Source organism: Pavona decussata, unplaced genomic scaffold (genome assembly GCF_977016875.1).
Source record: "Pavona decussata unplaced genomic scaffold, jaPavDecu1.1 SCAFFOLD_157, whole genome shotgun sequence".
Classification (NCBI taxonomy): domain Eukaryota; kingdom Metazoa; phylum Cnidaria; class Anthozoa; order Scleractinia; family Agariciidae; genus Pavona; species Pavona decussata.
Window position 1 is genome coordinate 1,065,001 of NW_028145569.1, and position 12,683 is coordinate 1,077,683.

General features: G+C 43.1%; 3 protein-coding genes across 4 annotated transcripts in view; 1 reads left to right on the forward strand and 2 right to left on the reverse strand.

Annotated features, from left to right (window-relative positions):
* The first annotated feature begins 1,000 nt into the window (after nt 1–1,000).
* The window catches only part of LOC146465102 (uncharacterized), a 37,816-nt gene continuing 26,133 nt past the window's right edge, over nt 1,001–12,683 (forward strand). Inside the window, exons 1-4 of one of the 2 annotated variants that reach the window (XM_085129017.1) lie at nt 1,001–1,130; nt 1,230–1,374; nt 1,710–3,528; nt 11,231–11,438. In XM_085129017.1, the coding sequence (XP_084985143.1) occupies nt 3,367–3,528; nt 11,231–11,438 (370 nt within the window). In that variant the 5' untranslated portion in view covers nt 1,001–1,130; nt 1,230–1,374; nt 1,710–3,366. Of the gene's footprint in view, nt 1,131–1,229; nt 1,375–1,609; nt 3,529–11,230; nt 11,439–12,683 lie in introns of those variants that run through there. The other variant, XM_085129018.1, reaches the window with a different exon arrangement.
* LOC146465103 (uncharacterized) lies at nt 4,572–7,105 on the reverse strand. Its single transcript, XM_085129036.1, has 2 exons — nt 5,699–7,105; nt 4,572–5,494 (listed from the first exon to the last, which is right to left on the reverse strand). Exons 1-2 carry the CDS (start codon nt 6,773–6,775, stop codon nt 5,144–5,146), a joined length of 1,428 nt encoding a protein of 475 aa, XP_084985162.1. The 5' UTR covers nt 6,776–7,105; the 3' UTR covers nt 4,572–5,143.
* LOC146465104 (uncharacterized) lies at nt 7,105–11,117 on the reverse strand. Its single transcript, XM_085129014.1, has one exon. It carries the CDS (start codon nt 10,547–10,549, stop codon nt 7,112–7,114), a length of 3,438 nt encoding a protein of 1,145 aa, XP_084985140.1. The 5' UTR covers nt 10,550–11,117; the 3' UTR covers nt 7,105–7,111.

Consider the following 12,683-nt stretch of genomic DNA (forward strand, 5'->3'; position numbering starts at 1 on the left):
TTACTAGTATCAGTGGACGAAATTAAAAATCTACAGAGTTCTCCAGCTGGGTGACATGTTAAATGCGGCAATGTGTCAATAAAACAGTGCGGTTACACTAGCCATTTTACTCTTGGGTAAATGGCTGTTACCCACGGGGAAGCAAGTTTTTGTGTGTAACCGGTTTTCCCAGAGTGAAATTGCCTTCGGGAAATTTCCAAGGATACGTTAGAAAGAACAAAAGAATTCCCCATGACAATTCCCGAGGTAGCTTCTATGGGTTAACAAGAACCCATAGCGGCTCAACCAATCATGAGAAAGTGAAATGCACCAAACACTAAAAGTCACGTGTTGTTTACGTGCTGTGTTCATCGTAAGGTCAAATCGTACCCGCTACTGCATTTCAAGCTCGACAACAATCAAAACATGGATCACCGTTTCCCGTCAGCGGTCCAGAACCCTATCGTTCAGGGGTCGCTGAAACCAATTTTGTGGTCGCGTAAAACCCAAGTTTGTGGAGTCGAACAACGAGTCGGTGTCATTCTTAAATATAAAACGAAAAACTGCAAGCTCTGGAAAAATTGTATTTGTTGTCGGCGTCGACGTTCTCTTCTTGAAATAAAGTCATGATGAATTACTAAACCTATTTGACGTGGCAGAATTATCATTTATGTTTACGTTTATCAGTATTTCTCGCCAAATGGCGTAAAGGTTTACCGTTCCCCTTGAGCAATTTATCAGCGTGTAACCGCAAGCATGAAATCGATCAACACCCAGACTGAACCCAACCCAAGCTCTGGGTTCTGGAGCTTTGAGGAAGAGGTCTAGGGTAACTGCACCTACTTTTTTTTACTACTTGAAACCGTAAGGGGAATAATTTGGACTTTGTTTACACTTTATTTGCCGCTCGCTGTTTTCAGTTTCTTGGAAGTAAATGCATTAGCATCAAAGGTGATAATTACTTCGCACTATTCTCGTCTATGTACTCATTTTTCCAAGAAAACAAAACCGCGAATCTCACGTTTGTTCTTTAGAAACAGCGAGCGAGCACGTAGCAGTCAAATATGGAATGAACGGGACGCTTATGCTTGTTTTGGTGAATTGAGGATAGCTATATCACATCGACGGCTACCCATAACACAAGCGTTGAAGTAAGTTGAAAAAACGAACGAATCTGTGAGATAACGAATGCGATCGAAGCGTGATTTCTGAAGTGATAGCGATCACGACACTGTTTGTTTACCTTGCAGCATCTCACTGTTGTTACCAAGTCTTCGGGGCTTTAATCGTTTATCATTGGGGCACAAATGTGACTCATCTAAATTGTAAGAAACTATTTGATCACCCAGAAGCTTTTTATTCTGTCGTTGTCTATTCTGATGCATCAAGACAGGGGTACGGTGGATACATTATTTCTGGAAAGCAGATTTGGTCTGTCAGGGTCACTGGCAAGTTAACGAAACTACGAAGAGCTCCAATAGGAGAGGACTCAATTCAAAACAATACATGACATGTAATTGTCAGTTGGAAGTGCCTTAAAGAGGCACAAGGTAATGGGGATACTGACAACAAGAACATGGTGCGTCTCATGGCGAGAGGAAGCATTAAAAAGCATCACGTTGTAACTCCGGCTTTCCAGTTTGGTTGCCCAAAGATAAAATCAGTTAACTGATTATCTAAGTAAACTCACTGACGTCGGTGACTGAGGAAAACACCTTTGTATTTTTCAGTGGATAAACAATGTGTGGGGACCGTTTACTATCGATCGGTTTGCGTCTTGAAGTGAATGCTAAGGTTAAACTCTCGCTTCTGGAATCCTGGCTGTGAATTAGCTATGGACACTTTCGCACAGTACTGGCTGTTTGGGTGAAAATAACTGGATGGTACTTCCTCCAAGTCAAATTGTTTGGGCATGGCGTCACTTTCAGACGTGCAAAGCTAAAGGAGATTTGATTATACCTTTGTTGAAAGGGGCTGCCTTTTGGACATGCGCATGTCCAGATGGTGTGCATCTCGCTAAGTGTTTTACAGACTGGGTGGGCATCCCAGATGCCAACTCAGCCTCTACAAGTCAAACATATAACTCTATTTTTCATGGAGACAAGCTTAAGGTGATTCCACCGAAAAAGAAGGAGAATTTAAAATTGTCTAAGACTTGGTCCAGTTCATGACTATGTTATGAGCATTACAAAAATGCAATAAAAAATGGGGGTCACCGTGCTCGTTTTTGTGCAACCTGGATGGCTATTATAGTAAATAGATGACCCACGAGGTTTATATTAGGAACGCTAGTAATCCGAAAAGGGAACTATCATTTCTAGAAAAATTAATTTCTTGCATTAAAATATCGAAGCAGTTCAACAAAATTTACTTTAATCTTACACAACAAACTATTTTAATTGAACTGGAATAAAGATTTTGAAAGAAATTAAAGATTTTGCTGCGTGTGCACGTAAGCAGCACTACCTAAATACGTGCTTTTTAAAGCATTCAAATAAAAATATCTCAAAGTAGGGTATTAAACTTTTCTTTAAATTGCGACATAAAGTGGTCAACCGTATGACATTTAAATTGATGCATTAAAAAATGGGGGTCACCATGCTCGTTTAGAAGAAAAGGACCATTTATTTTTCTGCCGAGTTTGACCTCAAGGAAATCCCGTAATGTTGTGCGTGCGCGCGCTCGTGCGCGCGCTAAATGACGCGAAAAATTATGCGCAGCAAGGATGCGCAATGCAATTCAGTGGAATCACCTTACTTCAAACTCAGTATAGCTGTGTATGTTGACTGGTAGTCTCAGAGTCTGCGAAAGGAAAGTAGCAATAGGAGGTTTTGCCTATCAGAAAGAGGCTTGTGCCGAAGTTGCCTAAGCTGTTAATTCTTTAATGTGTCCACAGGTGACATCTTATCTTACATCTCACAGGTAGCTTGTTATAGACCCTTTTCAGAAAGTGCGTGGCCACACCATCCTTAATTGTGAGTTAATCCTTAATGAGTCCGTGCCCATAGGAGGCGTGTGTGTGCCGATACACTAAGGGAACGTTATAGTTGTTCAAGTGGCTTTGAGTATATTTTCAGCTTGATATAATAGGCAAATATTGTAACGTCAAGTAATTTAATTATCTTCCTCCTTGCAAATCTAAACATCTTCAGTCAAGGACCTTGACATATTGATGACCCGAAATGATATGAAGGATGAAGCAAATTGGGACTTTTCCCGTTTCCATGACATTTTCCAAGAATTTGTCTGCCATGCGCCGTAATTACATCAGATGTTCATGCCAACTGGACTTTGAATCATGATGAAGGCAGGGAAATACCATTCTCCTAAATGCCTTAGCGTTTCTTTTTAAGTAATCTTCTAGACTCAAGTGACGAAACAAGCAGAATGAAAGACTACAAAGAAATTCGCAATATTTCTGTCATGGTGGACTTGATGAGGGCGCTACATATTCCGTTTGAAGGATTAAGTGGGCTAAAGGAGATGAAGGGACGCGTGAGACATGAACTAAAAAGTAGAGATAGGACACCCAGCTCGAATACAGAAGAGGTAAGAATAATAGCAACTGATTTCAAGCTTAAATAGTGGCTAAACAAAGTCGTAGGGTATGTTACCTCCAATTATTTTAACTGGTGGCTTTGGACAGTCTTAAGTAGGGGTATAGAATGGTTCTTGAAAAATAATGGGTCTCGGCAAATTTTCTGCGGGTCTCGAAAATCTCGGCGTCTCAAACTGGAGTCTCGGAATCTCGAGCGTCTCAAACTGGAGTCTCGGAATCTTGAGCTCGTTAAAATTAAAACGAGTCTCGGAATCTCGCATTTTGAAATTTGAATCTTGGAGTCCCGCAAACCAAGCTGAATTAACCGTCCTAAACTGACAACAATCAATAATCTTGAAAAACGGCTCAACATCGCAATCGCTTCTGCAGCTTCTGTGAAACGTGTAAGCTTGGATAAATTCTGCATGTGCTATGCCGTACTATGCTTTTCGGCAGTGTTAGTGAAAAACACGTTTTGCATCGTGACGTCTCGGGCTCGGATTTAGAAAAAGTAGATAAGTCTCGGTCTCGGATTTTAAATGAAGGTCTCGGCGTCTCGGCGGGTCTCGGATTTTACCATTCTATACCCCTTTAAGTTTTGCTTTTGTATCAAAATGTTTGCCAGTCAAATTCGCTGTGCAGTGGCACGAAAGTAAAAGTAGACGACATTGAGTCATTGTTTTCTTAACACTGAGCATGAAACCTTAAAATAGACTTAAACAAATCTCTTTTGCTTTGGTTTCTCGGAAAGGAAGGAACTATGAAACACGATCTGTGAAAAGTGAGACAAGCTGTGACCCCGTTCACAGCCCGTCTTACCGCGGCGTGTGATACAATTTGCATAAAAAAGACCTGTAAACCATCGATCGTCCATGGCTAAAAAGGCTTTCACATCTTAAAAACTGCCACTTTAAAAACTGGGATACAAATAGATGATAAATTAGAGTCCAAGAGTTATTGACCCCGCCATTTAGCATTGTCTGGGTGCATTTTCACTAAACAATGTCAAACGGCATGATTCACGAGTACAATTTGTTTTGCGTTAAGTACGATGCTCTAGCAGGCATGTCGCGGAATCTTTCATGAACTCCGCACTTGCCGGTTCACAAACTGAAGAGGACTGTAATTCTTTCCTTTTCTGAAGATTTATTTAACATTCACAATCTGACAATCTCTGATCCAATCTACAATATTCGCGATGCACAGTTCCGTTCACAATTCGTTCTTAATCGATCTGATCTTACATTACAATTGTACTAAGATTTTCTAGGTTCTATTTGCGCAACAAGTATTTTTACTACAATCACGAGCACAGTGTAATCCCAAGGCTATACTATTGTAATGCTACTAAATTTGATTTCAATTACACAATTACACGCGTTTCTCTTCCTTATTTAGCTTAATACTACGCGGGTCTACGCGTGCAGTTACATCATTGTCATGCAGTGTATTAACTTCGGACTTTCCCGGAGTACAATTGTGCAATCTGCTTTGCTCACTAATTTTAAAGTATTGCTCGCGTTACTATTTCGTGACATTGTTCATCAAATTTCCAAGTTAATATTCTACGTCACGCACATCAGTGCTTCTTTCCCGACACTCTCCCCCCCTTGACTCGTCTACGAGTCAAAGCATATGTTTCGATTTCCACCTAGCATCTAAAGCAGCAGATCTGCTAGGGTTACGTCTAAGAGGTGTAGTATGATCCCGTTCAAATTTACGGTTCCCAGTTTGACCAATTTGGCCGTTCCCTTGTATGGCACATTTTACTTCTAAGGGGTACAACTTTTGAACTGGTCGGGAAATACGCATCGGTCTACCCTTGACAATGACTCTTACGTTTGCTCCCCTAACAACGTTATCTGTGCCCTTGATAAGACTCTCAACCACTGCAATTTTCCACTCTCCTCTCTTTTTGTCTTCCTCAAACACAGTTACTACGTCTCCTGTCTGAATCTGCCTGTCTTTGCGATCTACCTTCAGGCGGTGAAACTCCCTTAGATTCACCAGGTACTCGTTTCTCCATCTCTTCCAAAAATGCGCTAACTTCACTGTCAAATATCTAAACCTCTCTGAACAACTACTCTCGTTCGCTTCTGGCTCTTCCGCTATCTCGTCTGGCATAGACTTAATCCTTCTACCAAGGATTAAATGTGAAGGTGTTAAAGCTTCATGTTCTACCTCATTGTACTCGTACGTAAGCGGACGGGAATTTAACGTTCCTTCTACCTCCACTAACACCGTTCGCAGCTCGTCAAATGTAAGTCGTGCATTTCCTAACACCTTCCTGAGACAAGCTTTCACACTTCCAACCATTCTCTCGAAAAATCCTCCCCACCAGGGTGATCTCTCTAAATTAAACCTCCACTCAATTCGCTGTCTGTCTAGCTCACTAGCTACCTCTGGGTGGCTAAAAAGATTGTTAAGCGCTTTTTCGGTCGCTTGGAAGGTTTTCGCGTTGTCTGATACGATCAATGTCGGCGTGCCTCGTCTCGCTGAAAATCTTCTTAACGCTCGTCTGAAGGCCTCGGAAGATAGGTCTTCAACTAATTCTAAATGTATCGCTCTAGTTACGCAGCAGGAAAACAATGCAATGTACGCCTTTCTCATTCCCCCAGCTTGTGCCTTAACATAGAGCGGACCCGCAAAATCTACGCCTACTTTCGAAAACGCTGGCGCTTCTCTTACTCTAAAATCTGGCAATGCGGCGGTCTGCGGCGCGCTGTAAGCCTTCCCTTCTTGTTTCTTGCAGATTACGCATTTGCTCAAAACCTTTTTCACGCACTGTCTGCCCTTCGGGATCCAATACCTCGACCTCAACTCCGCAAGCGTTGCTCTCACACCACTGTGCAACACCTTCTTGTGACACTCTTCTATGAGCATAATGCTTAACGCGTGATCCCTTGGGAGAATGACTGGTCTTCGCGCATCAAACTCCAAATCTGAATTGACGAGTCTTCCGGTACATCTCAGAATTCCTGCACTCTCTTCTAGGCCGAGCTCGGTCTTTAGCTGTTGGAAGTTACCCTTACTTCTCAGGTCAGCTTGCGCCGCTTTCACCCATTCACTTTCGGCCCCGACTAATTCTTCTCGTGTCAGTCTTCCCTTCCGTCTAGCTGTCTCGGTTCGGTTCGGTCTCGAATTTCGGATAAAACGGAACACCCATGCTGTCACTCTGAGTAGCTTCTCTAGCCTTCCATGGCGATTGATGTCAACAAGATTTGCAACACTGGGTTGGTTCTGAACGTCTACTACCATCACGTTGGCGGTCTTCTTAGCTTCTTCTTCACTTTCTGGTGTGCTGACGACACTCTCTACGCGTGGCCACCTGTCTTCTCCTTCTGACAACCATTGCGGTCTGTTCCACCACAGCTCGTCATCTTTTAGTTTCGATCCAAGCGCTCCTCTGGAACCAACATCTGCCGGGTTCTGCTCACCAGGGCAATATCTCCAGTCTTCTTTCTTTGTGAGCTTCAGAATTTCGTTTACCCTGTGACGGACAAATTGTTTCCACTCCCCCCCGTTTCGAATCCAGCAGAGAGCAGTTTTGCTATCCAACCAGTATCTGGTTCCGCTGAGCTTCACTTCCGTTTCTTATGCTTTCATCACGGTGTTCATTAATTGCGCCAAAATTCTAGCGGACATGAGTTCTAGACGGGGAATAGTTAACGCTTTCAGAGGTGCTACCCGTGACCTTGAGGTCAACATTCTCACGAAAACCCCTACTGGCGTGTTGTATACCAAGTACACAACAGCGCAGTAAGCTTTGTTACTGGCATCGCCGAACCCATGCAAGTAACAATTAAGCACCTCTTGTTTTGGATGGTCCCAAATACACCTACTGATCGTAATACCCCTTATTTTGGATAAGTCTTCAATCCATTCGTCCCATTTCTTCTTTACTTTCCCCTCGAGTTTACTATCCCAGTCGAAATTTTCACAACACAATTCTTGAAACAATATTTTCATGCACACAATGATGGGGCTAATGATTCCCAGGGGGTCAAAAATGCTTGCTAGCAGACTTAACAAACTTCGCTTGGTCGGGTGCATGCCCAGGGCTTTGCTTGCAAGCTTCTCAAAACTAAACTGAATAACATCTTTCTCACAATCCCACGGAAGCCCCAAGACCTTTGGACAACTCTTGCTAGCCTGCCCCGAACCTAAGATGAACTTTGCGTAGCTCTCTTCTTCGCTGGTCACGATCGCGCTTTCCGTTGCGTTACTCTCAATCTGCGCAATGCGTTCTCTCAACACTTTGTCATTCGTCATCCACTTTCTCAATTTGAAGCCCCCACTGGCCATCCTCTGTTTGGATTTCTCGTACAATGTGTACGTGTCGCTCGTGTTGCTATCGCCCGTTACCAAGTCGTCAACGTAGAAACCTTCGATCATCTTTCGCACAAATTCTGGGTCTTCATCCTTAAACTTCGAAATGTGGTGTCTCAGCGTGGCGTTTAACAGAAACGGAGACGCATTTAAACCGAACACAACACGGCAAAAGCGGTACACTGCAATTCGACTACAAGGATCGCGCACGTTTTCTAACCACAAAAATCTAAGATAATCCCTGTCTGCACTGTCTACCTCAATGTTAAGAAACGCCTTTTCTATGTCCCCTATCAACGCCACTCTCTTCTCTCTGAATCTAAGCAGGATGTCAAACAATAAAGGGTTGAGGGAGGGTCCCTTGTGTGGGCAATCGTTCAGAGATGTCCCCCCCTTTCCTGCCTTTGCGGACGCGTCATACACAACTCTCAGTTTCGTGGTGCTCGCCTCTCTGCGTATGACTGCTAAATGGGGAATATAGTGACCCCTATCTGTCTCTTCTAACTGTGCGACTTTCTCTATCACTCCCGAATCTAACTGTTCCTTTATAACTGAGTCGTACTCCTGCAAAATGTCTGGTTCCTTTCTAAGCTTCCTAATCTGACTCTTCATGCGCGACAAACTCAACTCGTAATTGCTTGGCAAACTATCCTGACCTTCCTTCCAGGGGAGCTTAACTGAATACCTATTACCGTTGAAGGCAATACTGTCTACAAACTCTTCATACACTCCATCACTCTCTTTAATTCCTAGGGTTTCTAAGTCCCACAACCTTTGGACATTCCCTTCTAAACTCTCTAATGATACACTGTCTCTGCCAACAAAATTTACGTTAACTTCCTGCGGTCTATCTGCTGGCTGTTTAAATGTCAAGGGTCCGGAGAGAACCCATCCTAACTCTGTCTCTACTGCGACTGGCTCGTCTACCTTCCCCCGGACTATCTTGCCTGTCTGAAAACTCCACAAATAGTCTGCCCCTATCAATACATCTATCTCTAAATGTTCGCTTCCCTTGCAAACGTCGGACAGCCATATTTGCGCCAAATGCGGGTAGTCCTTACGCGCAATTTCCAGATGTTCGTTCTGCACGCGCGAAATTTCGGGAACAACAAAAGCTTCGATGCGCATAACCTTCCCCCCACCCACTGGGGTCAAATCTATTTCAACTACATCCCGCAGGTTTGATCCAGTAGCCCTTTGGCCAAAGGTGTTAACAGTCAACCATTCCCTTCTAACAGATCGCAATCCGAACGATTCTACCGCGCGGGAAGTGACAAAGGACTTATGACTAGCCGAATCAAAAAGCACTCTAATTCTAGCGCGACCCTTCCCCGCTAGTTGAGCCTGAGCCGTTTGTAAGGCTACACTGTTCCCAGTCCCGACGTGCATACTATTTCCCACTAGTTCTGCACCACCCTGGGCCCCTTGGGTTCCGATTTCTGTCGTTCTTAAATTCCCTTGGGAGGCGATGCAAATCGCCGAATGATGTTTACAATTACAACGCTTACATGTTACACTACGATCAGTACAGTCTTTGGATAAATGTCCCTTTCTTAAACATTTAAAGCATCTACCGTATTTAAAAAACAATTGCTTACGCTCCTCGATGTCCTGGACCTTTCTGCAGTCTTCGTGTGGATGCTCTCCTAAACAGAAGGCACAGTTCGTTTCTTTCGCCGCTTTCCGTGTGTTTCCTGCATACAGTGTGGCTACATTGTTTTTTCTCCGGAAGTCTCCAGCCGAGTTCTTTTGACGTGCGCTGTCATTGTACTCTTCTCGTAATTCTACTTCTTGTTCCAGGCCTTCCAACAAGTCTCTCAAGTTCCACTGATGATGATCTTTACCTCGCGTAATGGTCAAACGCAGCGTCTGCGGCAATTTTTCCAGGACAGATGGTACAACTATCGCTGAATAAGTGGTCTCGTCTACTCCAAGTGCTTGCAAGGCTCTGTGTTTGGTTTCCAGGAAATCGTACAAGCTCCGCAGTCTCGGCGCGTCTCTCTCGTTGTATACAGGTTGAACATTCAAAAGTTCATTCACGTACGCTCGCTGGATCGCCTCCTTCTTTCCATATCGTTTGTTCAACAGTTCCACCGCTGCTTGATAGTTTGCGGACGTTAAAGCGAAACCCGCGATCGCCGATCTGGCCGGTCCCACAAGCAAACCTCTAAGATAAGAAAACTTGTCGACGTTTTCTAGCATGTCATTTCGATGTATGGCGCTCTCAAACGAGTCCCAAAACTCTTGCCACTCGTGCACTTTTCCGTCAAATTTACGCACCTCCAATTTCGGCAGTCTCGCTCGGACGGATTTATGCTGGCTTGCTTGTCCGGTCTGCATTGGCGGCGAATTCTGGTGCTGCGGTACATTTTGTACTTGTGGTATTTGCGGTGCGGTTAACAGTTCTTCGATCGCAGCCAACTTGCACTTTATGTCCGACGCAAGACGGCTGCTCTCGCCTATCTCTCTGGCCATATCCTCCTCCGTCACCTTTTCGTCGTCTCCCATCAAGGCCAGGATCTCTAAGTCGAGGGGCGCTATCTTTTCCAACTGCTCGTTTAGCGTGTGTTTCCATTTCGCCAGCTCTGCCTTCCTTTCCACGGTGTAATGTTCAAGACTGGCTTCTACATCTGGGAGGATTCCAGCAAGGTACAATCGATGGCCTCCTCGTCGCTTTTTCTTTTTTCCAACCTCCGCGGTCATTTCCAATCCGGCTCGAAGGACCAAGTGTCGCGGAATCTTTCATGAACTCCGCACTTGCCGGTTCACAAACTGAAGAGGACTGTAATTCTTTCCTTTTCTGAAGATTTATTTAACATTCACAATCTGACAATCTCTGATCCAATCTACAATATTCGCGATGCACAGTTCCGTTCACAATTCGTTCTTAATCGATCTGATCTTACATTACAATTGTACTAAGATTTTCTAGGTTCTATTTGCGCAACAAGTATTTTTACTACAATCACGAGCACAGTGTAATCCCAAGGCTATACTATTGTAATGCTACTAAATTTGATTTCAATTACACAATTACACGCGTTTCTCTTCCTTATTTAGCTTAATACTACGCGGGTCTACGCGTGCAGTTACATCATTGTCATGCAGTGTATTAACTTCGGACTTTCCCGGAGTACAATTGTGCAATCTGCTTTGCTCACTAATTTTAAAGTATTGCTCGCGTTACTATTTCGTGACATTGTTCATCAAATTTCCAAGTTAATATTCTACGTCACGCACATCAGTGCTTCTTTCCCGACAGGCAGGTTAACAAATAAACCTTCGAACATCGTGTGCGAAATACACTGAGGAAATGAAAACATTAAATTATTAGTTTGTATAAGCTTCAGACAAAACTAATATATATATATATTTTTTTTGCAGTCTTTTCAGTCTATTCTATTAACAGCAAAACAAAAAGAGGAGGCAAAAAGAGCTTTACTGGATTTTTACATCAAAGTCGATCGCCATTTGAAGAAAATTCCTGAGGATGATCTCAAGTTGCTGCAGAGTCATTTGGGTAACATTAAAGAGATTATGAAAGTGCAAATGGACCAGCTGGAACAAGAAAAATACTGCCTCCTTGTGACAGGTAAATGTACGCGGACTAAATCCTCAGTTTGCTAGCCGAATACTAGCCCGTAGTAACATTTTTCAGCCAACGGAAAAACGTTTTATCAGCGTTTTAAATCTATTTCATTGAGTTCCACAACCGAACTCCTGATCGTGTTATGACCACGTAATTAAAACGCAGGTTATCGTCGATTTTGTTTCCATAAATATGGATGTGTGGAGCGGGTGTCTAGAAAACTCAGACCCCCCAATTCTAGAAAACTCAGACTCCCTTCAAACTAGAAATCTCAGAAGAAAAAATGTTGGAAATTGGAATACATTTTCATTGCGGTGAAATATTAAACGCTATATTTGTACAGTGTCTGCCTTTTATTATTGCAAGATAACGGGAAAGATAACATCACTGTTTCCTGTTCCGTTTTCATGACACGAATTTGCTCTTTATGAAAATAAATTGACCAGGACTGATTGGCATTTGCATATTGCTAAAATAATAACATATTTTATACTTAAAAAATAACGACTCGTGTCAAATTGTCTACAGCGACAATCACCTCACTTGACATGAAAACTCAGCCCGCCAATTCTGTAAAACTCAGACCCCTTTCAACCTCAAAAAAAAAATAAATAAACGTGAAGAGAGAATAAAGCAAAAGCAGAAACCACGTTTATTTCTTTTCCCCAGGTTTGTTGTTTGAAGGGGGTCTGAGTTTTCCAGAATTAATTGGGGGGTCTGAGTTTTCTAGGTCTGAGGTCTGATTTTTCTAGACACCCGTGTGGTGAGCAGACGTGCAACAAACGCAAAGTGCACATGCTTCTGTTGATCGTACGTACAGCACCAAATGTAGATTAAATTTTACGGGCGCCACTTGCAAACTGGACAGACAGTATTACGACGTTATTATTGCGTGTACTCCCGCTGCTTTTAATACAAAATGCTATGGGCTCCATCGATATTTTTCCAAATGCGATAAACCTCACAACGGAAATATCGTTCTACGGAGGGTGAAATGAAATTGACAGGGTCCCGAGAGATTTAAAAAAGGACAAAAAAAACCCATCAGGCCGTTTCTCACCGTGTCTGTTGCAAAGGGGTGCGTTAGCAGGGTTTCAAAACTGTAAAATTTAGCAGGATCACAGTGACTAACCGCTTCGCGCGGCGCCTAATCATTGGCATGCCTGCATCTGTCAATCCTTCAAGTCACACAAACGGTGATACTGATCCTGACGACTAATTTTTTCATATTTTTAATTCCATTTTTTT

What these genes read in the sequence shown, in the direction of transcription:
- LOC146465103 (XM_085129036.1), bottom strand. Translation starts at nt 6,775, where the DNA reads ATGGTAGTAGACGTTCAGAACCAACCCAGTGTTGCAAATCTTGTTGAC. An exon ending in TTACGTACGAGTACAATGAG is followed by an intron (nt 5,495 to 5,698) that starts GTAGAACATGAA and finishes CACCGCCTGAAG; the next exon opens with GTAGATCGCAAAGACAGGCA.
- LOC146465104 (XM_085129014.1), bottom strand. Translation starts at nt 10,549, where the DNA reads ATGACCGCGGAGGTTGGAAAAAAGAAAAAGCGACGAGGAGGCCATCGA.